At 48.7% G+C, this 25,608-nt stretch overlaps 8 protein-coding genes across 8 annotated transcripts; 4 read left to right on the top strand and 4 right to left on the bottom strand.

Moving 5' to 3' along the window:
- Window positions 1-465: 465 nt before the first annotated feature.
- C8Q69DRAFT_454943 (hypothetical protein) lies at window positions 466-1,880 on the bottom strand. The gene is made up of 2 exons (XM_028629742.1): window positions 1,524-1,880; window positions 466-1,469 (listed from the first exon to the last, which is right to left on the bottom strand). The coding sequence occupies exons 1-2, from the start codon at window positions 1,622-1,624 to the stop codon at window positions 704-706; spliced, it is 867 nt and encodes a 288-aa protein (XP_028486931.1). The 5' UTR covers window positions 1,625-1,880; the 3' UTR covers window positions 466-703.
- A 1,051-nt stretch (window positions 1,881-2,931) lies between these two features.
- C8Q69DRAFT_454939 (putative MFS multidrug transporter) lies at window positions 2,932-5,484 on the bottom strand. The gene is made up of 4 exons (XM_028629741.1): window positions 4,752-5,484; window positions 3,562-4,680; window positions 3,424-3,502; window positions 2,932-3,357 (listed from the first exon to the last, which is right to left on the bottom strand). The coding sequence occupies exons 1-4, from the start codon at window positions 5,165-5,167 to the stop codon at window positions 3,184-3,186; spliced, it is 1,788 nt and encodes a 595-aa protein (XP_028486930.1). The 5' UTR covers window positions 5,168-5,484; the 3' UTR covers window positions 2,932-3,183.
- Window positions 5,485-7,135: 1,651 nt separating this feature from the next.
- Window positions 7,136-9,096, bottom strand: C8Q69DRAFT_495673 (hypothetical protein). The gene is made up of 3 exons (XM_028632237.1): window positions 8,210-9,096; window positions 7,399-8,132; window positions 7,136-7,343 (listed from the first exon to the last, which is right to left on the bottom strand). Exons 1-2 carry the CDS (start codon window positions 8,830-8,832, stop codon window positions 7,628-7,630), a joined length of 1,128 nt encoding a protein of 375 aa, XP_028486929.1. The 5' UTR covers window positions 8,833-9,096; the 3' UTR covers window positions 7,136-7,343; window positions 7,399-7,627.
- A 1,932-nt stretch (window positions 9,097-11,028) lies between these two features.
- On the bottom strand, window positions 11,029-12,067 carry C8Q69DRAFT_441486 (hypothetical protein; the record flags this gene model as incomplete). Its single annotated transcript, XM_028628750.1, has 3 exons — window positions 11,029-11,169; window positions 11,286-11,424; window positions 11,724-12,067. The coding sequence occupies 3 exons, from the start codon at window positions 12,065-12,067 to the stop codon at window positions 11,029-11,031; spliced, it is 624 nt and encodes a 207-aa protein (XP_028486928.1).
- A 302-nt stretch (window positions 12,068-12,369) lies between these two features.
- C8Q69DRAFT_441485 (hypothetical protein) lies at window positions 12,370-14,592 on the top strand (the record flags this gene model as incomplete). Its single annotated transcript, XM_028628749.1, has 2 exons — window positions 12,370-12,626; window positions 12,678-14,592. The coding sequence occupies 2 exons, from the start codon at window positions 12,370-12,372 to the stop codon at window positions 14,590-14,592; spliced, it is 2,172 nt and encodes a 723-aa protein (XP_028486927.1).
- Window positions 14,593-15,267: 675 nt separating this feature from the next.
- On the top strand, window positions 15,268-16,986 carry C8Q69DRAFT_441484 (hypothetical protein; the record flags this gene model as incomplete). Its single annotated transcript, XM_028628748.1, has 8 exons — window positions 15,268-15,327; window positions 15,422-15,581; window positions 15,844-15,851; window positions 15,920-15,965; window positions 16,361-16,501; window positions 16,733-16,750; window positions 16,789-16,923; window positions 16,958-16,986. 8 exons carry the CDS (start codon window positions 15,268-15,270, stop codon window positions 16,984-16,986), a joined length of 597 nt encoding a protein of 198 aa, XP_028486926.1.
- A 1,357-nt stretch (window positions 16,987-18,343) lies between these two features.
- On the top strand, window positions 18,344-19,672 carry C8Q69DRAFT_441483 (hypothetical protein; the record flags this gene model as incomplete). Its single annotated transcript, XM_028628747.1, has 2 exons — window positions 18,344-18,359; window positions 18,441-19,672. 2 exons carry the CDS (start codon window positions 18,344-18,346, stop codon window positions 19,670-19,672), a joined length of 1,248 nt encoding a protein of 415 aa, XP_028486925.1.
- A 2,138-nt stretch (window positions 19,673-21,810) lies between these two features.
- On the top strand, window positions 21,811-25,511 carry C8Q69DRAFT_503953 (ankyrin repeat protein nuc-2; the record flags this gene model as incomplete). Its single annotated transcript, XM_028632536.1, has 10 exons — window positions 21,811-21,839; window positions 21,935-22,019; window positions 22,092-22,211; window positions 22,278-22,328; window positions 22,381-22,521; window positions 22,583-22,630; window positions 22,690-22,707; window positions 22,771-25,003; window positions 25,061-25,230; window positions 25,293-25,511. 10 exons carry the CDS (start codon window positions 21,811-21,813, stop codon window positions 25,509-25,511), a joined length of 3,114 nt encoding a protein of 1,037 aa, XP_028486924.1.
- Window positions 25,512-25,608: the final 97 nt, after the last annotated feature.

The following is a 25,608-nucleotide window of genomic DNA, read 5'->3' as shown; positions in this document are numbered from 1 at the left end:
ACATTGTTGCCATAGCACAGTATAATCACCTAGTATATATATATTCCAAGGGGCTAATAAAACCCCCCATCGCCTTTTGCTATTGCTAATTATATGGCTCTATAAAGAAGGGATCTTTATAAAATCTCAGCTTTCCTAGTATTTTATCTCGGGAAATAATGATCCGTCAAGTGAGATGGAAGTCGACGATGCTATTTTATAAACACTTTTGTCTAGTTTGAAAGATATAAAGCATATAGATAGATAGAATGCGAGCGCGTTACTATAAGTCTTCAAAAAAGGTATCTATCCCCCAAGAGAAAGATGAAGAATTATAGAAGAAACTCAGGTCCTGACCCCAGCAACTACATTGCCTATACATGTTCATAAATTGATGATATTATTACGATAGAATTTCGTTACCACTCAAAATCCGGGACAAGACTCTATAGCAATTATTTCATTCGGCATAAAACGGTAAAAGGACCATCTACCAGTCCGATGAGCTAAGGAACAGAGGTTAAGGGCCTTCAAGCGACGTTGTCTCAAGCTAAACTAAGAAATATGATGTTATGGAATACAATTCATTCCCACTTGCCCTTCGTTCCATCCTAATTCAGCATCGCCATTATCAAATACATAAGTCACTGCTTGTTCCACTGCGTCCGAGCCGTCCCAACCGACATCTGGGGGGTGGTTGATCTCGCGGTGGTCTTACAGTGATTCATTCAGTTGAACTGGTCGGCTTTGGCTCGCGTCTGGGCATCTGGACATTACCCTGGCGAGCTGTGAGAAAGCCCGATGCTTGGGAACGAAACCCATGCGTATTCATGAGGTTGTTCGACTCCACGTAAGCGACAAACCCATACGCGCCCTCATGGTTGTGTCCCTTCAGCATATCGAAGACAGCAATGGGCATTGTCATCAAGCAGAGAGCAGAACCGGTCTCGAAGACAGCTTCAATCTTGATGTCGGCCACATCTTCAGGAATGGCACGAGCCAGCCATGTTTCCCACTCTGAAACGGAGGGAATAGACGTCTTTCCTTCCAGTAGAACGGAAACGAGGACTTTGCCGTCAGCTAATTCATCCCCTTTCTTCAGGGCTGCAAGTTCCCGTGGCATGTGCCTCAAAGGGCGTAGGGTGATCGACTGTTTATTGTCGCATGCAATATGGACAAACGTGTAATCTAAGCCGCTCCCTGGTTGATTAGCTTGATTAACAAGCTTCGCGTGGATCTGGGCTACAGTCATCTCGGGATTGATCTGGCTCTTGAAGAGATCTATGAGCCTGCGAGTAAAGCTTCTCTGGATGATTGCAGAGGCCGGAGACTCAAATGCAGATGCCACGAGATACTCCGTGTTCAGCCCAGTCATCGCTGCGGCGCTGGAAAAGCAAGAATCCAATATAGCAAGTGTGTCTCCCTCGATAGACAGGTTGGCTTCGATGAACGACCACGGGATAGCAGGAGCAGCAGGGTTCGATGATCCACTATATTGTCGTTATTAACTTGACTAATTCATAATATGAAAGATAGATACTTACAATAAGACAAGCTGCTGAGGTACTATTCCGTGCTGAGCATAATGGCTATGCCCTTGGTAGATAACAATGGCAAGACTGCTGGCATTGTCATACTTAGCCATGAAACTTCCCAGCTTCCTCTTCACGCCTGTAGCCGCGGCGTTGTAACTGGTCGCTGGTATGATGTATGATTCGGTCGCATAGTTAAAAGTGGTTTTGAAAGTGTCGAGGAGCTCTGTCTCTATCTGGCCGAGGTTCAAGTCGTCGTTCACCCACCGGAGCGAGAGCACACCGACATTTTCGTATTTTTTGTCCGAGGTTAGAGCATTCTGGACAGCAGATTCAATCTTTTCCACGGCATGTTTAAACTCCTTCTCGTGGTTGAGGGAGTGAGACGCACGTGTGATGGAAATGCTCCCCATCTTGGAGAACGAGAAGACACACAGGAGAGAAAAGCGTCCTGAGGTTGACTGGAGAGTCTCAAGAGGTTCTGTCCAGACAGGGCAAAACAGACATAAGGTTCGCCTGGAAAGGACGGAGAGATCACGAAGGAAAAAAGAACAGCGTCCTGAGGTTGACTGGAGAGTCTCGGGGGGTTCTATTCAAACAGAGCAAAACAGGAGTGAAGTTCGCCTGGGTAGGACAGAGGGAGGGGGGGTCTGGGGTGTTCTGATGAGAAGGTGATGGGAAGGTGATGGGAAGGTGATGGGAAGGAGAAGAAGAAAGGATGGGAGGGAGAGGTGAGGGAAAGGTCTTTATAGGAGATGCTGCCTGCCTGTCACTGAACCTCTGACAGGAGGAAAGTGCTACTAGGCCACTTCTGTCCCCAGTCCTCCTTCACTGTCAGACGGTTCACATACAGAGTCACTATACACATTCACTCATAGAACATATCTTACAATAGGACAAGTATGGAACTTCACAGCTCCTATACTTGAACGGGACACTGGATCAATGATCCATGGGTCCGAGTCGAGTGAAGCCTGGTATTCCCAAAGAGAGGCTAAGGAAGCACCCAGCTGAGTCGTTTCTTTCTTTAGGCTGCTAAAATAAAGGGAACAAGTAGATATACTAGTAGAGGCAGTGGGCACCTAAAGTTTACTTGTGCACATACTAGTAACCTGTAAATTTCCAGGTTGAGATAGATTATTTCGTTAGGATCAAGCTTCTTTGTCTGATTAGGAGTTAGCTATAAATTTAGAGTCAGCCCAGATTGTACATACAAATAAAGAAAGTTCTTTCCTGGATGGTTCCTATGACTTGCTTACTTGCTTTTGTGCTTGAAGGTCCAACAAGAATGAGATGTCCAAACTAGGATGCGGAGGGACAGATAAGATAAGATGTTTATTCGTATACGTGGATAAATATTACAGGGATCCATCATAAAAACCAATGTGTATATGAGCTACATGAGTTATAGAACTTTGGAGAAAATTATGGCATTAGTTCATCTCTAATTACATGACATAGTATGTGACATCGAATATCGGTCATAAAACGAAGACACAAAAACATAGATTAGATATCACAAGATAAACAGCGCCAACGGCATGCTTCAGCTCATAAATGCATTCCACAGATCTAAAGCATAAGAACGGCCTGATGCAAATGGGTATCTAGTCGAAATTGGGACAACGAATTACTTTTTGTTTGGACGAGAAATACCTTCGAGTGGCGTAAATCATGCTTCGCCCGTATGTTCCTGGGCTTGTACTGCTGGGATAAAGGTAGGCGCAAATCGGCTCTTCGCACGCAACTTAGGGCCGTAGATGTAAAAGCAGACCGGGATAGGGACCAAAACAGCGGCCGCGCAGCCGAGCAGAGTGCCAGCCCAGTTCACTCCCAATCCATGGAACTGCCAAACAATTAGTTTTCTACTCGCCACAAGCAGGTCAAAAAGAGTGTGTAGAGATTAGCATACCATATACTGAGAGAAAAGCGGAAATCCAGCGCCTGCGAGGGAACGCATAAAGGTGTTCGCTGCGATGGCAGAAGCCGCGCTAACAGCAGTCAGTATCTGAATCAAATACTAGAAGAGAACGTCCAGAAGAGAACCTACAATAGCAGATAGGCATCGATAATGTAATTGAGGGACTGCAGGAAGATTGCGAGCAGACCAAATCCAGTCAACAGACCAGACAAGGTAGGCACAATCCAGTGAATGCTAGCCTTGTAGCCGGCCCAACCAAACCAGAAAAGGCCGCCAGAGAATGCGACGCCTCCGATCATGGCGGGCGGCAGACGCCATTCAGGGATAGGAATACCGTTGTTGGCAGCCAATTTTCTGTTGTACGACGGCTGCCCAATGAGAATGTAGACTCCAGCTAGTAGTTCGCCAACGACCATGCCGAAATAAGGAAGACCACCAACACCCTTGTTCATGCCGTGGACCTGCTGGAATACGATCGGGTATGCTGTCATGAACAGGTAAAGAAGACCGTAGATGAATGCCATATAGATACTGAGAAGAAGCACGATTGGCTCGGTGAACAATATCTTCATGGGACGGCTGAAATTCTTCTGGATGAGCTCGCGGAAGTCGACTTCAACTTCCTCCTGTTTCGCATGAATTCCCCAATTCCTCGTACGCCGCCGAAGTTCTGCAGCCTTGCCAATAAGGACAACGGGCGGATAGGTCTCCTGAAGGAAGAAGAAGTCAAGGACCAAAGCACTAGCTCCCATGATGCCAGAAAGGTACTGCGTCCAACGCCAGCCCAAATAGCTATCCACGATGAATCCACCGATGAAAGGAGCAAGAAGGGGGCCCATGAAAACAGTCATACTGAACATCGTTATAGCGAGACCACGAGTACGGTTGTCGAAAATATCGGAAAAGACCGCGGCAACGACCGCGATTGGGCAAGCTCCGAAGAAGCCTCCAAAAAATCGACAGATCATGATTGTCTGCAGGTCCTTTGCGGTTGCAACGGCGAACTGAAAGATGGTAAATCCAAACATCCCGAGGAGGATGGGTAATCGACGACCTCTGAGCTCAGATAAAGGGGCCCATATAACGGGGCCAGTTGCGAAACCTAGGACATATAGCGAAAGGCCAAGAACTCCAACTTCTGCGGAAACATGGTATTTAGAGGCGACATTGGTCGTAGCAGCTGAAAAGATACTGCTCGCGAAAGAGGCAATGAGCGTCGTCCAACCAAGCATAAATGACGTTGCGATTCTAAACCGAAGCGTCAGCGAGGGGTTTGTTTTCTCCTATGACTTGGGAGTGACTGGATTGGGAATACTCACTTCCTTTTGGCAGACCAGTTCTGCGGGTGCAGAGGGTCATCAGGACCATCGAATTCCACGACATACTCTTCCTTCTCTGGCAGAGGCGGCGGATATGGCTTCCCGCCACCAAACGCTGGCAGAGGCTTTAGATGCTTCGAAGAACGGGTCTTGAGACTTGCACCAACTGTAGCACTATGTTGACTTCTCTGCGTTGCAATGCGACTGAGAGCGGTTGCCTGTCGTTCGAGGTCAGGTCCGGTTCGTATTCTGGACAGGGTAGCTTCGTCATAGGAAGATATGGACGAAGAGTCGGAAGAAGAGCTGGAAGCGTAAGATTCGCGGCGAGCATCATCACCATGCTCCATGGACTGACGAGCAGCATCACGGCTGGCTTGCAGCTCTGCCTTCTCGATATCTTGGGATACGATATCCATGAAGATTCTCTTGCAAGGTACTGCAGTACCTATAACTAGCTCAGAACACCTAGTACACCTAGTATCTGGCTCTCAAGCCAGTGGACTTGTCGAGAGGTTTCTTAAGGCACAGCACCTCAACTTTGCAATTTGGAAGATAAGTCAGCAGAGGCAGAGGCGGCAGAAAACAAATAAATACAACGCTGGGCAGTCATGGCATGGCGAAGTCCGAGCTTGGTTGGGGAAAAATCGAGGATGGCGCCGCCTCAAAGCGGTCTTGGGGCCGGCAGTGGCGGCGGAGTTGTGAATATCCAGGATTCTTTTTGAGTCTTGACAGATCTTCCCAGCTAGACTACGTGCATATCTGCTCTATTTTTCTCCTAGAATTATATAATATGCTCTGACCACTATCTACTACAGCGATTATTTGCATTCCCAGCCTTGAGGTCTCGAGGTGATCACTGCTGCTGAACTGCCATATTTTCTTCAATTTGCCTCTATGACTGCTCTGGAGGCAAGTTATGTCATCGATCATGTTTAGATAACGGCTAGCATCGGCAACATGAAGACGGAATCGAAGTGGATAATACGAGCAGAAGGAAAAGAAAAAGCCATGTATCTCCGTCTGTTCTTCTGTCTCCACATAGTTCGACTACCGATGTTAGAGAGAGTTAACTACATAATTAGATATCCTATCTAGAGTATGTACTTCCCGTAGCCCCACCGAATTTTCCTACCCGAATGGCTGTCATTTGATTACTTTTTTCCTTGTCCGGCGGTCTAGACTACTTAGACTATTCGTGAACTCGCTAAAATACCCATCAGCTTTTTTCCAGCCCTTTTTCTCCTTCTTCCTTTTGCCGGTCATATTGCCGTTCAATAATCTTAATGTTACATGTCCTATGTAGTAGTACATAGTACCATATTATTATTATTTATTCATAGTACCTGCATTTGCAGCAGCGAATAATAATTATGGCATAAACTAAATCCGCCAAATGCCGAGAAGGCGGTGGAAAAAGATGTCTAGATACAAAATAGTCAATAATTACTAAATACTTGCTTGGGCACCACATCGAAGCTCTAGAATTCTCTAGGCTTATCTTCCACTCTCCGTCCGCGTCGATCCGTGCTTTTTTTTTTATTTCTGCCCAACTTCGCTTCGGCTATGTATCAGTCAGCTGTAAATGTCATAACTAGTTACTATACTCTTGCTCTACTATGTACTCTGTTGGATATCGGCAATAATAATAATAATAATGTTCTTAGCTGTCGCACTACCAGTACCGGACGACGGCGTCTCTCGGAAAGAGGCCGATAGGTCTGTGAAATTTCTTGTGCCAAGAAGTTCGAAAATATATTACCGTAGTTAGTTAGTTTGCAGGATATTATTTCCTTGGTTTTCCACATGCATGAATATGAATAGATGATTCGATGGGGCAGAAACAGTCATACTCTAGCAAGTTGTGTAGCTATTCTATAGTATAACTTAGCATATTATTATTTATTCCCACAACACAACACTATGGTACTGTGCACTGTGCCACAGTATTCTACTCCGCATGGCCCGACTAGGCAGAATTAAAGTTGATGGCGCAGCTTGGAACACACTGAGAGGCTCAAGGAGTCAAGGAACTATGCAATGCAAGCTCCATCTATAATAGTATATACAACTTATGGTATATCATACTCATACTACTTAACTACCTGTAGAGCATCCTGCCCTACTCTAGCCTCCAATAACACCACCCTCGGCCTACAACCGTCCGATAATATGCAAAAACGTAACTTTAGATAGAGCACATATATATAGTTGCATCACAGATCGCTAGACCGGAGTAATGTACGCCTGCGCGTCAAAAGTACATACAAAGTACATACATTAAGGAGATACAAATTTCTATTCTGATCGCGACATGGACGGAGCGAGGAATGCGGGGCCCAGCTAACCCCCCCCCCTCCCTTTCCCAAGGCCATGCACATATGTACGTACTGTACAAGCCACATACCACAAAAGCCTTATTATTAGATCGATCGATCGATCTGCGTTTCGAACTTAATCTGATGTTTTGAGTAAAGCTTAGTGGGCTGTGCAGCACCGATATAGTTTTGGGGGGCAATGTCAAGCTCTGTCTTAGCTGTATTGGGATACGTGGATTTATAAGGTTGGAAATCCTCGGTGACGACTCCAAGGCTGGTATGAGATGATATAACTGCACGAACTGAATCATACACTCATACTTACAATTTAGTGCCTAGAGCCTCTTTATTCGATCTATTCCATAGCCAATACAGTATAGTATGAGAGTTCAATTGTCGACGCACCTCCTAGTAACAATTTCTGCAACATTAGAATTAACTATACTTCACAGGAAGAATATATAATCCGAAAACAATCCAAATATATACATAGGCGCATCCACAATTCATTTGGCATAAGAAATGCGAGTTTTCCATAGAATCACCGAGGCGTTCGCTCCACTAGGCCAACTGCATGACCAAGCCTTCCTTCAGTGCCTTGATCTCCTCCGCACCCAGTGGATCCTTCTTGGTGAAGCTGGCGTTTTTGCGTTCAGCAGCAGACATGGTGGTAATATCGTACTCGTCGCCACCAACATTTTGCTCCTTCGCAAGCTTTTTTAGCTCCGCTGCAAAGCCCCACGGATTATTCTTTTTGGCCCTGGGATCGGGCAGAGAGCCCTTACCAGTCGCTGGCACTGGTTCCGGCTCATCGTCTTTGGGTACATCGTGAAGGACAATGTTGTGCTTTGCGGCATACGCATACAGATACTTGGGGAGATCCTCAAAGCTATCCATGTCCTGGGCGTATGAATCAAGACGAATGGCTAGCCCCATTACCATTCCGAGGTTTTTGATCTCGGAGCCCGGTTTCAGGAGATCGTTACGCTCGAGAGTTGCCATCATCGTCAGAAACATCGTTCGGACACAGTGAAGGAACATATCCAAGCCTTCGCTGTCATCGATCCTGGTTGATTCATCGAATATTAGAGGGGTAATGATGCAGCAGTAGTGGGAGAAAAAAAAAAGGTCGATAAAACCTACATGAATAATGGCATAGGGTTGTATTTATGGAAGAACAGAGTCGTAGCCTCGCAGATATACCACTGTTGTTTCCAATCATCCTTGGCCTCCTCGAAATCGAGCAGCAGGTTCCCAACCATCTCCAGGAGCCCATACCCTGCGAAGTCGTTATAGATGTACATGCCGAACAAGTCCGGGTCACGCAAAGAGCACATAGTGGCAATCGTGTTGAACTTCTGTATGCCTCCGAGGGAGTAGGTGTAAGGGTGGTCAGGGTGGTCTTTGCTGGACTTTCTGCAAAGACAAGTCTTGCCGCGGTCGCAAGAAGGGCGTCCATCACCCTCATCATCATCCTCGTCCTCGTCGTCCTCGTCGTCCTCGTCGTCCTCGTCCTCGTCCTCGTTATCATCATCGGATCCAACAACTGGTCGGCACCGACAGACAAACTCCCAAGCACCGGCGGGATCGTGCATCATCTTCTTACGGTATTCCGTGTCAGCGTTTGCAGAGCCGGAAAGGCCCTTGGACCATCGCTTGCTGCGAGGCACTGGGGGCTTCTCGGGCGTATTATCGGTGCTACTAGCTTTGGACTTTTTAGACGCGCTTCCAGCGGCCGCGTCAGCGGCCTTTCTCTTAGGGGGCATGTTGTTAGGTTTTCCGTAGGCACTTGAGAATAAAGTGAGTGAGTACAATGGTTGTAGGTCCGTCGACGACGACTCGATAGGGGACGCGACAGATAAATCATGAGAGCGGGCGGAATATAACGCGTTCCGGACGCGCTCAAGAACATGATGAGCTCAAAAACACCCCACTAGAAAGAAGTACGTTGGCCAGCAACCCATAATCAACGTCATTAGTTATTGTAAACTCCACATGATGATCTTATACCGGGGTCAGGGGCAGGCATGTTGAGAGGTGTTGATCTAAAGCGGTGAGAAGCTTGCTTGGGCTATTATCTAGCTAGCGGCCATATCGGCCTGTTATTGGAGCGTGCTTTTTGTCTCCTATCCGTACATCCTATCCTTTTCACGGTCATATATAGGCCCAGGAGCGTTCGTTTGAGGTCTACCCTGACATCGTCCTTAATCTCCAAATTGATGGCAAATATCTTAGTTTGATAGTTATAGTTTATTTAACTATCTAGACTGTGAGTACTACGTACTGTGCTTGGTTTATCTTAGTAACCGGAGAATTCTATAACTATTGCAAGTCTTAAGAATTATATCCAGGAGAAGTCTCTAGTTTGAATTCGTAATACTATTGGTTTATAGCCTATTCTTGGCATCTGTTATATTACAGAATTAGACAAGCGGATTAAGTTCGATATCACGGGACGAAACCGTGATATTAGAGCTCAGTCTAGACTATAAGCGGGGTAAATAAACAACAGTTCTAGATCTAGTTATAAAATAGCAATAACTAGCTAGGCTGAAAGAGCGTATTAGATCTTATCTTACTGACCCCGCAGAGGATAAGATAGAATAGATCAACCCCCCTTGAGAATACTAGTTAGACGGATCAGCGATTAGTTCTGTTCCTTACTTCGCTATATCTTTGGTTTTACCTGCGTGTAGCCTTTAACTCGACTGCGTCTGGGCGTTCAAGTTCATTCTCTGTTTCCGCAACCAGTCCTTCTAGTTGTTATAAAGAGCTCGATCCTTTTTAGCTCTTTACACTGTCTATATAATAGTTTCTTTGCGGTCGTAAATTCGGTAAATGTTAACGGCTGATTAAAACCTGAACAGGAAAAAGGAAGAAAGACCTCGAAGCTGCAAAATCCCGTTAATTCTATCTGGAGCGAAGCTCGCTGAGTTTGAATTCTCTGGGAACTAGCCCAGCCTATATATATCTTTATGGGTGGAGCTAGAAAGGCGTAGGAGAAACCCGACAGGAGATCTGCCTGTAGGCAGGCTCCGACATTTCATAATACTGGCCAGATATCTAAATGTACAATATATGCAGGATATTTGAATTTTGAGTATATAGCACGTCGAGTTCTTTGCAGAAACAAAACTGAATAGTCATAAGACGGAACACTCGATATCTATAGGTCTTATGTGAAGTCTGATGGAGTTCTTGCCGGCTAGTAGCGAATCTTTTTATTTTAGAAAGTCTCGATATACCTAGAGGCCTTCTAGACAGAGATCAATAATAGCCCTTAGTGGACCGGAAGGGGAACTACAGCAGTTGATCGTGACCGCGTTATACATACCGCACCGGGAGAAGCCTAGCAGACTATTGTGGGGAAATAGAAGTTTGATATTTATAGATGCATAAGGAGAGAAGATATCTTCGGGACGATATTATTTAATCAATGCTTAACACAGGATCAGAAATGGTACAACCCCTTCATCAATGTCCAGTGAGACGGCCGGGTGGTTGTAGTTGGTTAGATAACCTGCGAGCAAATGTTGGGGATCTTAGCATATGCGGTGACAAGACTCAAGAACCCCCTGATAGTACTCTAGAGTATGAATTGTGAAGAAAATAACTTTAGGATAAGCCACGAGTATCGTGCATTGTACCAATTGCTGCTATAGAGCGGCGACGTTAAATGGAAAAGAGAATTGAGACAGGTTTACACACTTAATGCGAAAACTGAACACAATTGCGGGGCAGAGTTAGTGCATCCATGCAATAATATTAGAATAATCCTATATCCTATATTGGGAAGGTCTGAACGGATGCACATTATTATTATTACAGTATTATTATCCATGGATCCCTTCCGCCCCTTGATTCTCTAACAGCATTATTATAGGAACCACTATCTAGTTATTTCTGTAAAACATATTATCTACTGTCAAATTGTTAATGAGAGCGAATCGAAGTTTCAAACCTCAGGCGATGACAATAATGACAACTGAGGCAAATACGATTGCGACGCATCGATTTTCGATATTTAAGCTTCGTTGTGACGAGGTCGCCATCAGAGGATTGACGTTGCGTACAATTGCATGATAACTCTCTGAATCTGCATGCTCGATAGATGTTTAGCTGTATGTTTCTATTCCCAATTTCACATACGCACTGCACTCATTTCCCCTCAGGGGAAGCTGGAGAAATTGAGACGCTTCCCCTTCCAGTCCGAGCGCACCTGGAGCGCAGAGAAAATCGGCAACTCGGACGGCGGTGGCTTGAGGCTTGAGGCTTGGGAGCCTTGAGGGTTCTCGCCAGTGTCGGAGAGCGTGAACTTGCGAAGGGACAGTCCCTTTTCCTGACGTTTCGACGGGCTGCTAGGAGACTTAGTGTGTAGGTGACGGGTCGATAGCCTCAACCATCCCTGGTGGTTCAGTGGAGGGAGCGAGAGGGATCGGCTGCAATATCGGGCGATAACTGGCCGCCGATGGAGGCGTTCCTGACGCTAACACGCTCCGGCGCAGCCCCAAAGTTGCGATCTCACCTTCTAAACAGTTCAGGAGCAAGCAGGCGTCAGACTACTTCTGGACTCCTGGAGACATGGACGCCCCGTCTATCCCAGCTAGCAGGGCCCGTCAGGCTCGCTGGCCACGGCCACTGGCTCTGGCGACTTCACCTCCCTATCTCCACGCCTCCACCGCGCGAAGACTCCCGTCTCGATCCTGGATTCAAGGTATCGATTCGAGTTAGATACGGCGTGGAACTGCCTCCATAGGCTCCGCACACGCTCAGAAGAGTAAGGATACAACAGGCCCTCTGGACTGCTCTCGCCCCGGCCTTTTCCCGACCCTCTCCTTCTCTTCCTTCTCCTTCTTTCACTGTACGGTTCCTCAGGGCAGCTTTCTCATCTTCATCCTCTGTCCTGCTTCCACCTGGCCGTGAGCCGACGTTCTTTACCGGGACTTCTATTGTCCCAGACACTCCTTTTTTTGCAGTAATTGCTACTGCTACACCTGTCATTCTTTTCCTGAGCGAATCTTCGACGTCTGTGTGGTTACGTTTGTCACGCCAATCGTTTATAATCAAATCAATCGTATCTACAAATCGCCGTTATCGTTCTAATGATTTGGGCATCAATTTTACCGCTTCCGGTCTGATATCTGCGTGGAGGAAACCCTAATCTAATCGTACTCGTTTGGAGGCCCATTCTGGTGCTTCTCGCGTCTTTCCTTTTTTCTTTTGGTTGTGAGTTGGCCCGGCGGACCTCAATAGCTATCCGAGAGGTGACCATCTGGTCCGGACAGAGATAGCAACAAGGCAACATGCCTCATCCACACTCACTCCGCCATGGCGTCCATCTGGGAAAACGTGTTCCGCAACTCCGCCCACACCGCATCCCTGAAGAACGCCTGCCCTTCATATCAGTATCGGACAGCCCGACTCTGGTGAAGAGGGCTCCTGCTGCAACCACAAGTTCAGGGTCATATCACTCCTGTGGGCCGAATGACAATTCAGCAGCATGCGAGAAGCCGACCAGTAGTGTAGACACTGCTACACTACCCGTTGTGCTGGGTGCTGTGTATGTTCCATCTCAAATATCATAGTTCAGTCGAGGCTAATTGATCTACAGAATCCCCATCGTCTGTGCCATGATCGTCTTGTTCTTCTTACACAGACGACACATTAAGAAGCTGCGCAATGAAGATGCAAATGACAAGCACAAGTCGCTTGATTTCGGCATGGATGCGGTGGAGTCAGGTGCAGGAACAACACCCGGAAAGTCTGGAGGAGCCGAAATGTCACAGGCTGAGAAGTCGGATCGTAAAGGTGGCAAGGGAATGTCACTGGACATGATGACAAGCCCCTATCTTCTGCCACCAGGCCTGCATGGCTCTCGAGAATCCCTTCGATCTCTTTCGAGGTCTATTAGCATTGACGATGACAAGTACCGACATGCAACATCATTCCTGGGTGACAATGCTTCTGTGAGATCGTATTCGCACTTTGGCAAGGATGATGCTTCTAGCGTGGGAGGTGCCAGTAGGCTTGGAGGGGATGATATGAACCAAAATCTCCTGATGAATGCTCAGCGGATGTCACAATCGTCCCCGCCGCGTATACCAAGGCACAATGATGCTGCAAACCATCTCAACTCGGAGGAGCCTAGCAGGGAGCCTCGTTTGCCATCGATGGCCTTTATGCCTCAGCAGATGCCTATTCAGAACACCAGCACACAGCATGACGAGAGCAACGATTACCCCCGCGAGGCCACTCATGCAGAATCTTCGGACCTCCCCGGACAGGCCGTGTCCACAACCGTTCATTCGGCTGAGGCTGAAGTAGTCACTGAACAAGTCGTTGAAGAAGTCGCACATCGGGAGTCATCGCCAGAACTGAAGTCACCCTTCTCAGTCGAGAGCTTTTCTGCGCAGATGGTATCTGATTCCTCTGCACCGTCCGAATCCGTGCAACATCAACCTCCAAGAATCTCTCTCCCCTTCAGTGATGCCGCCAGTGATTATGGTGATATGCCCAAGTTTGATTCGGACATTCCTGCTGTGAATGTTATGGCCGCGGAAGAGGAAGAGGGCATGCAGCAGCAGCAGAAGAAGGATGCCAGCGATCATCATGAGCCAGCGTCAGAGCTGGCTCCTGCGGAATACACCTATGACACTCGTCGGCTGACCCTGGGCGTCCGGCCTCTGCCCCCTGAGGACCCATCAGACAACCCTGAACAGCGTGCCAACCGAATCCGATCCTTCTACAAGGAATACTTTGACGACAACAAGCAGGGACCAGAGGGAGCCTACTCTGAACCGTTTGGCCCCGAATTCTATGGAGATGCCGCCGTCTACGACCCGGCCACTGGCGACATCCTGACAGGACCCCCACGACCATGGGCGGAGCCTGTCAGTCGCCGGGCTATGACGCCGCCGCCTCGCGCGCCTCCGCGATTCCAAGGCGGTGCCAGACATATGCCTACAGGTTCGGGCAGTGGTTTCATGCCTCCGGGACCGCGCGCGTTCTCTTCAGCTTCTGGAAGGATTCCGGGACCGCCCCGAGGACCGCGGAAGCCGCGTCCTCCGCCAGAGCCTCTCCATGTTCTGCCCACTCCACACGCATTGACGGACGACTCGATGATCCTCCCCATTGATTTTGCACCGCCCCAGACGTTCAAGGATCGACAAGAAGGTCGACCGGAGAGCCCAATGGGCGGGCTCCGGCCGTACTCCCCAGGAGTCAGGGCCCATACCCCGCTGGTTTCTTCCTTCGACGATCTTATTGCTATGCCTAGCCCACACGCCCTGCGGAAGTCAGGAACATTTACGGCTCTCGACTTTGCACCCCCGCCACGTTTCAAGAACCAGGACACGGGGAGTGACGCTGGAAGCATTCGCAGCAACCGGACCGGAATCTCCACTACTCATGCGAATAACATCCGTATGGGTGCGTACCGTGTCAGCCGCCTTCCAGCCGACACCGTTGGCACGATGGATGACCTTGCGACCAGCCTGCGCCCCAAGTGGGATATGAATAACCCCTGAACAACGGAACACTGATATCTCGTCTGATCCTGGTTTCTGACAGTTCTCTAATGATGTCTTCAGTGTCTTCCTGAAGTCAAGTCATGACCTGCTTGCTCCATCTTTCCCTGACATACAACTGGGGTTTCACTGTGGGTATTGGTGCGATTTCTCTTTTTTCCATTATCTTTGATGGCCTAGGCGTACATAGACTTGTTTCTCATCTCGATTGCATTTCCCTTCCTGCCACATATATCTCTATATATTTATAGGGACTTCCATTATTTCTTCCTGGGAGGCCCTTTCCATCATCTATCTATCTCATCCTACTTCTTCTTTAAAACCAAACCTCCTTTTCTTTAGACTGCTCTGCACGCGCCGCTTGACTAGGGGGATTTTAAGCCCGGGGGATGGGCTTCTGGTGTGCGTTCTCTGCAAGCGATCTAACTTGATTGTGTGTAATTCTTGAAGTGGCTAGTGTAGGCTGATAGGGTGCTCTTATTCAACGTGCTTGGAATCTTTCAAGAACTCTGAATCAATGGGGCTGTTTCGAGAAGCGGTAGTTCTGACACGCTTTTACTGTAGATGTATAATACGTACTCCGTACATCGTATCGTTTAGCACGACTACTTTCTAAGAATCTACACTAGGTTGCAAGCGATATGACGTATCAATCGAGAGCGGGGATTTGCCAACATGGCACCCCGGCGGGCAAAGAAACCGTTGGCCAGTCGAGGGCTGATATGTATGACTGTAGTACGTAGTAGTGATCCGAAGCCGTCCCACCGCCAACGTTACGAGTACGCCGTGATATACGCCGAGTAGAGGAGAGAGTACGACACTTACCTAGCGTGATGTGCCACGAGGCAAAGCAAGGAAGACGCGCGAGGAAAACTATCGAAAGCTCGTCAACGGCGGCGTCCAGACTTGCTTTGCAGATCGGCTAGGTAGCGAACCTCCTGAACTTGCCTCTATTGGGGATTTTTTTTTTGTGGTCGTATTTCTCGTCTGTATGTATTATTTTGCCATATTATTATTATTTCATTATGATGATTAGAATCTGCAAGATGATGCGCAGAATAATTTATAAATATTATTATTATTCTCGAATTGACTTGGCTCGTTGGGTCCCGGAAGTTGGGTGTACCAGGCTATTATTAGAAACTTTTTTCGTAAGTTGTACGTGTGCCTGGTTCGAGTATCAAGTAGTTAGTTAGTAGTAACTTAGAACCTAGTTGGCGCTCGGGTAATTCATTATTATTATTACCCCAGGTCAACAGGTCTGTTCCTATCGTTGTCATGCATTTAACATGGTAGTCAATTGCATTCTTACCTCGCGTTCTTTTAGATTGTTCTTGTCGGTCTGTTATCTCCTCCGGATGAAAGAGAGGGGAGTAAGTTAGTTACCATAAGTTGTAACTTAACAAGCCGGTTCCTGGTGGCGGATCCGGATCCGACTGACTACTGTACCACTACTGCACGAACTAACTATTTCAATTATAGTATAACTGGCCGAGAATAAGGCGGGTCAACCGTCATTGCGTGTGGGCGGAGCGCTGGCTCCCAATTGCTGTCGTTTGGTCTTGTTACATATTATGTGGTATTCTTTCTGTGGGTGTTCGTTCCTAGTTAAAGAAAAGATAAGCAGACTGGAACGGACTGCGAATGGATACGTGCTCTCTTTATGTGTTGTCTGTTTTGGTCCTGGAGTAGTTACGGGGTCTATCTGACTGGATAAGAGGTAGAGTCTAATTTGTTAAAGTTTTTCTAGTTCTTTTCCGTTTTGCAGTTTCGTATCATTTCCTTTTCCTCTCCCTCAAACGGTGGAACAAGTTGGAATGGGAAACAAATAAGAAAATGGGTGTGCGTGGAAAAGAAAAAGAGGGTGGTACTAATAACCATGGGAATGAGATATATCCGATCAAACGCGGTAAGAACAGAAACAAGTGCGAAGTTTGGCACTGCGGGAAAGCCGCCGTTTGACCCGATCGGGCAGTTGAAGTTGGGTTCCAAGGACGCGTTCCGGAGAAGTTCCGTTGTTATTTTGTTATTATTATTATTATGATTCCTCTGTTGTGTTATTGATTTATGAGTATTGTGTGGTTTATGTGGTTATTATTGTTTGTTGTTTTTGTTTGAAAGATAGTTGGTACTGTAGTAGTAATTCATAAACTTGGAAGTAAGTTATGTTCGTATGTACATACTACTGTACTTAAGTATCCATGGGGCGCCGGGGCCGGCTATGTGTTGTTCCCGGACAGTTGGATTGGGAGTTGCTGTTCCTTGGACACGCTGGAAAGTTTACAGAGGATTTCCGCAAACAGACAGTTGCTGTCAATAACAGCGCAAAATGTATGATACTACTACTAATCTAATAATAATACAGCTGTTCAGAGATGCGATTGTGCCTGGTGATGACTCTTCAAACCTATGCCGCTTTCATCCGAAGAGACTCGGTCGCAGCCGTGTGGGTGCGTTGCAGAAGTACCATAGTGCAGTGGTTATTATTATGTACATACCATACTCATTTTATTGTGCGTTAGGGGAAGGTTGAATGGATGGAAGAATCACTTTTCGAATTAAATCTCTGGTAGCGAGGGAAAACCTTGGAATATCGTCCACTGAGAAAAAAGGCCAGAGGGAAATAAAATCATAAATCATCATATTGCTTGCTTGCTTGCATCGGATTGTTGGAATCTGATCAGCCCTGCGAATGTCTCTCATGCCGGTGGCTGCCAGCTAGCCTTAAAGTAAATTAATTAGTTACCCCGATCTCGTTCTCTCACATGGTTTGCCATCGCGGCGCACTGCCCAGAAGCGATTCTAGTTCATGACTACTGCAATAATACAAGTAATATAATAATATCCCACCAGCCCAGACCAAAATCCACGCCCGGACCCCTTAAAAGTCACTCTCCTCCAGTTCCCGCTTGGCCGTGACTATCCCAATAGTTATTCTTACCCCCCAGAAGCCAAGTGACTGCTGCTCGTTGATAATAATATCATTGACTCCTTCTTCCTTTTCTCTCGTTCAATCACCCCCGGATTGGCTCTGAAGATCGGTCTGCGTGTGCCGGTCTAGGGAAAGCCCGGAATCGCCGGTCTTGTTTTGGTCCTTTTCGGCCCCGGTTTCTCGCTTCACGCCGCTACTGCGAGGCGAACTTGGTCCAATCTCCAGTCCAACGGCAATATCGGGGGGCCTTGCAATCCTTTTTCACGGTACATTAGTTATCCTGGACGCACGGAAACTCAACCCGCTCGTCAGCTCACCGGGTTACGATCTCATCTGGTGCTTTGCGATCCAACTTATTGCGCTACCGCAAAACTCAACCAGTCGGTGACACACGCTGCAAATCTCAGCGCCTGCAGACTGCGACCGCGTTTGGAGGCAGCGCGCATCGGCTATCTGACTACCACCCATTCATTCCCTTCTCTCTCTCCATGGTAGTCAGACTTGCAGTACGCTGATATCCCTACATCGGCTCCGTTCCTCTCTTGCCAATTCGACCGTGAGAGAGACGTATGTGATCGACCACCGTCGGGTGAACGTCGGCAGTCGCAGTTTTTCGATCTCGGATACTACCGAAAAGAGTTCCGCTGCATCTTCCTCCTTTTCGCACGCATCACCGTGGGATTAATACACCAGACTCGCTGACTGCCTGATCTGGACAATCCCCAACAGAGGGAGTGTGTCGGACAGAAGGCCGTCAGGTTTTGAGGCTGAACTGATACAGCAGAGGCCCAGTAGGAGAGTTGTCTCCTGACCTTCAAGATGGCCAGTCTCGCAAGTATGAGGACTCCTCCCTGAATTTGAGACAGAGAATGGTTCCAAGAAAGTGTCGTCCAGTTGCTAAAGGATATCATCGCAGGTTCCGTGGTCGCGGCCGCGAGCCCTGTAGCCGACCCAGCGACGTCGCCAGCTGCCACTCGAGCCTCTGTAGCGGCCACGACGCCGACCGCCGCAACTTCTCCCACGACGACATCGGACACTTCGTCGTCTAGTACGTCGACGACTTCATCCACGACGGAACCAACGTCAACAACGTCAGCAACGTCGGCGACGTCGGCGACGTCGACATCGTCCACGTCTACATCGGCTACGTCCTCCAGCTCGAGCAGTTCTACTGAACAACCGACCACTTCTTCGCAACACACCACTTCGACCGAACCGTCGACGACAGTTGCACCGGTGGTTACGACTATCGTCAGCACCCAAACGGCAGGTACTGGTGGCGCCACGACTATTGTCATCACATCGACCGCTTCATCACCGACGCAAGGCCAAGCAACAGGTACCTCAACGGGGACCGCTGCTGGATCGTCTTCCACTGGGTCGGGAGCGACAATCTCGGGTAAACATTCGGGTGGACTTTCTCCGGGGGGCACTATCGCAGTGGCAGTCGTCGTACCGGTCGCTTCGGTTGCGTTGATCATCCTAGGTCTGCTTTTCCTGTGGAGGAAGCGAAAGGCAAGGAAGCAGGCCGAAGAGGAGAGGAGGAAAGAGGTAGAAGAATATGGCTTCAATCCCAACAACGACCCGAGTCTGCCTCCCATGGGTATGGCTCCCAATTATGGAGAGGAGGACACTTCCGGATATCGAGGATGGGGAACGACGTCTAATGCCCGCAAGGCATCCACGAATCTTTCCAGTGGCGCAGGTATAGGAATGGCCATGTCGGATGGTGATAATGGAACCGGATATCAGCACGCTGCCACCCCGAGCGACGGAACAATCCAGTACTCGGAGGGTAGGCCGCACTCGGATGACTCTGTGGCTGCCCTGGGTGCAGTTCCTGCTTCCAATAACCGCAATCCGGACATTCACCGTGGCCCCTCGAATGCCTCGTCTGCATATTCCGCAGCGCAACACTCAGAAGGCTCTGAGGACAGCCGTCTCGCAGGAATGCCTCCAGCTGCCAACTACTACGATGACAACCCGTATTACAATGACATTAATGGGCAGCAAGGCCCATACGGGGATAACCCGTATGGTGGTGCTCCACCTGTGATCCGTGACGTCCAGGCTCGGCGTAACACGCGGATCGAGAATCCGTCCGTGTTCCCCAAGCAAGGAAACGCCGGTATCGCGCAGAATTTCTAGAGATTCCCATGATTTGTCCTTCTTTCACGCTTATATTTCTATACGGACCCATTTCTCCCTCTCTCTCCCCCTCCCTCTTTTCCTGGAGGGGAGACATTTCATGATCTTGCCGATAAAAAAGGTGCCGCGGCAGTTGTCTCGAGGCAAAAATGCGGCCCAATTGGTCGCATTGTTATTTAGTTCCTTTTAATTTTGCGGGCCAACGCGGTACGATCAGACCGCACCGTCGTGCCCTGCGGACTTTGCCTTCTATGCATGACTATTAGTACTACTGTCACCGATCTTCTCCTTATCTCCCGTCCTTCCTGCCACCCGTGCATTGTCGGAAAGCTATGTGTCACTATTATGTTTGACTTTGATGTTATACCTTTCTCCTTCTCCAGGGATTTACTTCTCTGTCATGTTTTTATCTACTTGATTCTATATCCGTGCGCGACCTCTAACCCACGTGTGAAATGGGCGGTTGGCGCGCAGTCATCGTTGAGATTTCCTATCTTTCGATCTTCTCTTCTTCTCTTCTATTATTTTTTTTCTTGGTGATTATCTTTTGTATCTGTCTGCAGCAGCATAGGCCAAGGCCGTACGGGGATCCGTACACTACAATACATTATTACCACTTTTCTGATCAGTCTTGTCTTGTATCTGAACTGGATCAGTAGGCAACGGGTGAGGTTTGTGTATTGGCTGATATAGTAGCTTTAGTTCGCTATATCCGCCTAAGTTATTAGGATCCACTTTTCTGTGTGAGTAGAACTCTAGATACAGAACATGTGTAATTATATCCTTGCTAGTACATACTACATAGTAACTCGTGTGCGACGGGGATGCTGTCCCTAGGTCAATTATATGCCAGGAGAGCGAGAAGACCACGATCGATCTCAGGACGCAGAATGCTTAGCAGAAAGGAATAATTTGTCAAGGTATGTATGTATTATTATCACCAACTCCATCATCAGAATAACTGGTTTGATTGATCGTATTGTGCTACAGGCTAAATACATAGATAGATTGACTAAATTACCTGATCACCGGCCGGGATCTCGATCTGATGACCCTGCGTCATGGAGATCCTGGCTCAATGGCTGGAATGGGTTAAGCGCGGGGTTTCTGTTCTGTGCAGGACTTGACAGTAGTAAACTAATAATAATTAATAGCGACTGATTGATTGATTGATTCCTGCAGTGGTTAGTTAATAATAATAATATCTAGGAGGGTCTTGAGTTACAAGCCACGTCTCTTATTTTAATATTATTATTGCCTTAAAGACATACCATAATCCTCTAGTCGAACTGGGGACGCGCCAAACCCGTCGGGTGAGCCTGGAACGTGCTGCAGCCGGAAGCGATGATTGGTGCGCGGAGATCGAGCTTCTCCGGACCTCAAGCGCAGTTGCAACCACCAAAAGAACAAGGTCCGTTCAACCTATCCTGGTCCTCAGGGAGTGGTGTTCCTATCTATCTGGTCCTTGCTCTGCCCGTTCTAGGTGTGTTTCCTTTTTCTCTGGCTTCTTGTCTCGTTGGACTGGACGCTTCTGCTCGCGGTAACCTCGTGTGCCTGGCGTCTGCTGCGCCAATAGTTGCGGTTGCCCTGTACTTGTTGTATCTCTCTATCTTTTCCCCTTGTACTGTACCAAGCTAGGGAAGCAGAAAGCTCTTCTCTAGCAGCTTGCGCCTCTTGGTCTCCGCATAGTTGGGCCCACGTGCAGTGCTCTCTTCATCAGCTGGAGCTCCCTGCTCTGCTTGACTACTTTTTACCCGCCACGGCTTAGCATCACTCACCCTGCCGGCCGCCTCTCATCATTCCCCCACCTCGCGTGCATTGTTCGTTCTCTGATCCCCTCGAGAGAGAGAGCCCCTCATGATTGCTCGTGGTTTTGTGCTTCTGTAGCTGCTTTCTTCGTCCGGCAGCTTTTGTTCTCTCTTTCTTCTGCCAAACTGGGAGAGCTTGGAAACGGCTCCCATTTTTGTTCTGATAGTCTGATACGGACCTTCCACGGCCATCTATGACTTGATTGTTTTCGGATCGGCCAGTTTTTCGAGCTTTCTGATCTCTCCCTACGACTTCCCGGTCATCCTGGATCATCCGCTCTTTGCTGCAAAGGAACTGAGAGCTTGGCTCTCACCCCATTCACCGTCAACATGTGCGTTCTTCCACCCTTCGAGGGGCCGTCGGGGAGCTGGACAGCTGCGGGCAGCTTCCCCGTGGCCTCGTCGACTGTTGCTTCGCACGGGAACGCCCTTCTGACCTGGTTGCTATCAATAGGAAGTTCGGAAAGCAGATTCAGCGAAGGCAGCTTGACCTTCCCGAGTATGCTGCCAGCTTTGTCAACTACAAGGCCTTGAAAAAGGTAGGCCCTTGGCTTTCTCTCGCCGGTGACAGTGGCCAGCTTTGCTTACTCAATTGAATCTGCGGTCTACAGCTCATCAAGCAACTGAGTGCAACTCCGACGATACCAGCCCAGAGCGCTTTCGAGCATGAACACCCATCGGATCCTCAAGCTGCGCTGCGTGCGAACAAAGAGGTTTTCTTCTTCCGACTGGTACGCTGACGCACTTTCTGGAGCACCCCCCATCTGTCTGTCTGGATAGCTACTGACTACTCGTAGGAACGTGAGATTGAGAAAGTCAATGCATTCTATCTCCAAAAAGAATCAGAGGTTGACCAAGCCATTTGTCGGAATTTTTCGTCACGTTACTGACGGACGACAGTTCTCGCTACGGTTAAAGACGTTACTCGACAAGAAGAGGGTGATCCAGTCGCGAACACATGCCAACTCGAAGGTCCCGGCAAATTTTGTCGCTTTACTCGAAGGATTTCAACAGTTTGATGGCGATCTGAATAAACTTCAAGTATGTGCAAACTTCGCAGCGAAATGGACCTCATTTGCCCTTGAGCTGACAGTTTCGGCAGCAATTCGTAGAGATCAACGAGACCGCCGTCTCGAAAATTCTGAAAAAGGTTCGTTGATATGATGGGATTCTCGTCGTGCTGGATAGTATAGCTGACGATAATGATAGTGGGATAAAACATCTAAGGTCCGAACTGCACTCTTTAGGTCCTCTCGAAGCCCCTGCATCTTCCGCTAACTTCCGTCCTAGTCTCGCATGAAAGAACTGTATCTCCACCGTGCTGTCGAGGTCCAACCCTGCTTTAATAGAGAAGTGCTGCGCGATTTATCCGATCGGGCGACGACCGCTCGACTGGAGTTGGAGGCATGGGCCGAAGGAGAGAACATCCAGTTCGACGCAGCCCGCCCCTCTGAGCGAACCGTGCCTGCGCAACACATCGCCAGCGAGGGTGATGAGTTTGACCTGCAGGTCCTACAGACAGCGACTACGGGGAATCTCCAGACTCTGCGAGAATGGCTGACAAAAGTACAAGCCTCCCCGGACGCTCGAGACCGGGTCACGCGTACCTTCTTGGCCGCAATCAGCGACTTCTCTGACGACGTCCTGGGACTGCTTTTGGAGAGCGGCCTGGTCGACGTTCACGCCGAGGATGATATCAATGAACGGAACTGCCTGCACGAGGCTGCCATCTCAGGGCGGCCTTTTGTCCTCCAAGCTGGCTTGTCTGGCGGCGTTGACATTTCCAGGACCGATGTCTACGGCAGGATACCTCTCCACTATGCCTGTATGCACGGCAGGGTCGAAATGGTCCGCGAACTGCTTGCTGCTGGTCCTCACACTGTGGACTTCATGGACCATGATAATTTCACGCCCCTTATCCACAGTATCGTCCGTGATCAGCTCGCCTGTGCAGAGCAACTGCTCCACCACAATGCGAGGATCAATCCCTCCTCGGAATCCGATCACATCCCGCTAAATCTAGCCTGTCAACATGGTTCATTACCTATTGTCAAAATGCTGCTCGAGAGAAAAGCGCTTTTGCTCCCTGATGCCGAGGGCCTGTATCCTCAACACATGGTGGCGAGAGCATCTCAATCTCCCGAGCTGCTGCTGATCCTGAAGCAGCACGGGGCTGACCTTGACCAGCGGGATAAGCTCTACCAGTGGACGCCTCTTTTCCACGCCGCGAGTGAAGGATGCGTGGACTGCATGCGGACTCTATTGGAGCTGGGCGCTGATCCCGATGTTATCGACGAGAAAGGTCTTTCGGCAATGTACTATGCTGCCTGGGAGGGACACCTGGAATGCATGATATTGCTGTGGTCCCAACATAAGGACCACAGGATCTCGCAACGGCCTGCAGATGTTTTGAATGGAATGGGGTCGGTACCTGAGCCAGCGGAGGACATAACGATGTCAACAGATCCACAGACGGCCGACGGTATACCTGATCTTTCTCTTCCGCCGCCAATTATACCACTCAGACGTTATGGTCATAACTTCCTCGACACAAAAGTCATTGTGCACATCCACTTTGAACAACCTGGTTTCGGATCCATCATATTTGATCAGGCTGGACGCTATCCGGCCGCTCGGCTGACAATATCGTCGAAGATGTCAGACCTGATCCCTCGAACCATTATGCTTCCCATCCAGGAGGATGCCAGGACGGTATCCTTCCAGATAGATAGCCTTGATACGTTTGCGGTCGATTTCGAAATCTTCCCCACCTTCGGCTCAAAAGTCATAGCCAAGAGTGTGGCCTTGCCTGATGTGTTCAGTGCCGAAAGATCGAGCGCTGGCTCCTGTTGCCTACCCCTATTCGACCCTCGACTGCGATCGATCGGCCAGATCCGCTTCAATTTCCAGGTCATCAAACCGTATTACGGTGACCCTCTTGAGATCACCCATTTTGCCACATATTGGAAGGCCACTAGTGCCCTTGACTCTGAACATAATGGGCTGGTTACTGGTTCCAGTTTGTCGGGCGACTATGTTCAGCTCTTCGTCCAATTGACAAAGGACAGAGTGCCTGTCCTCTACCCACGATTCGCGATTGACCATCATGGCATCGACATACCTGTCTGCCACTTGTCCTACGACCAATTTAGGAAAATCGGGCTTGACAAAGGCGTCAACGGATCCGATATTCTAGAATCGTTGAAGGGCAAGACGGTGCATGACATTGCTGAGGTACACCAAGCTCTTGCCGGATGTTTCGTGCCCTTGAGCGACATCCTCCGCCATCTTCCAATGGGAATCCACGTCGATCTATCCATCTTGTACCCTGGTGTTGCCGAGGAAAGAAGTCTCGACCTGACGTCGTTGGCCGATATCAACACATTTGCGGACGCCATTCTCACGGTGGTGTTCGACCACGCCCGAGAATCCAGAGAGAAGAACCCGGATTTCATGCGTTCTATCGTCTTCACATCGTACAACCCGAACATCTGCAGCGCTCTGAACTGGAAACAACCCAACTGTAAGTTCTTCTGCGATCTTGTCTTGTGACTGTCTGTAGCTAATCTAAATTCGGCAGATCCTGTACTGCTCTGTAACGACCTGGGCAAGATTCGAGACTTGTCTGGGGATGCTAGTGGTCAACCCGTTATCCGGAGCAGCGGCCGAACCTCGATGTCCATTAAGGAGTCCGCCCGGATAGCGCAGAGCAATAACTTCATGGGACTGATCTGCCGCTCGAGTCTTTTGGTATGCCTCTCTATCCATTCATTGTTCCCCTCTTTCCATGGATTAGTGCTGATACTCTGCAGAATGTTATGCCAGCACTGGTAGACACCATTAAGGAGTTAGGTCTGGTACTCGTTGCAGATACCTCTGACGAGACTGAGCAACTCACTCGGACCGGTGCTCTGGCGGCGGCTGGCACAATGGGCGTAGCTGCTGAGTGGGCGTATCGGATGCCTAATGGAGTCAACGGCGTGATGAAAGGCGATGGCGTTCTGAGATTCAACGATACGATCGACATGTGATGCAATTTCCTCGCCCCTTATTACTGTATATATCCCACCATCTTTTGTTTGCTATTTCTAGGATACTGAAAAGGAGCACTCAGTCACTGTTTTGGTT

This window comes from Paecilomyces variotii (genome assembly GCF_004022145.1).
Source record: "Paecilomyces variotii strain CBS 101075 chromosome Unknown C8Q69scaffold_2, whole genome shotgun sequence".
Classification (NCBI taxonomy): Eukaryota; Fungi; Ascomycota; class Eurotiomycetes; order Eurotiales; family Thermoascaceae; genus Paecilomyces; species Paecilomyces variotii.
This window is presented reverse-complemented; position numbering and strand designations above follow the sequence as displayed.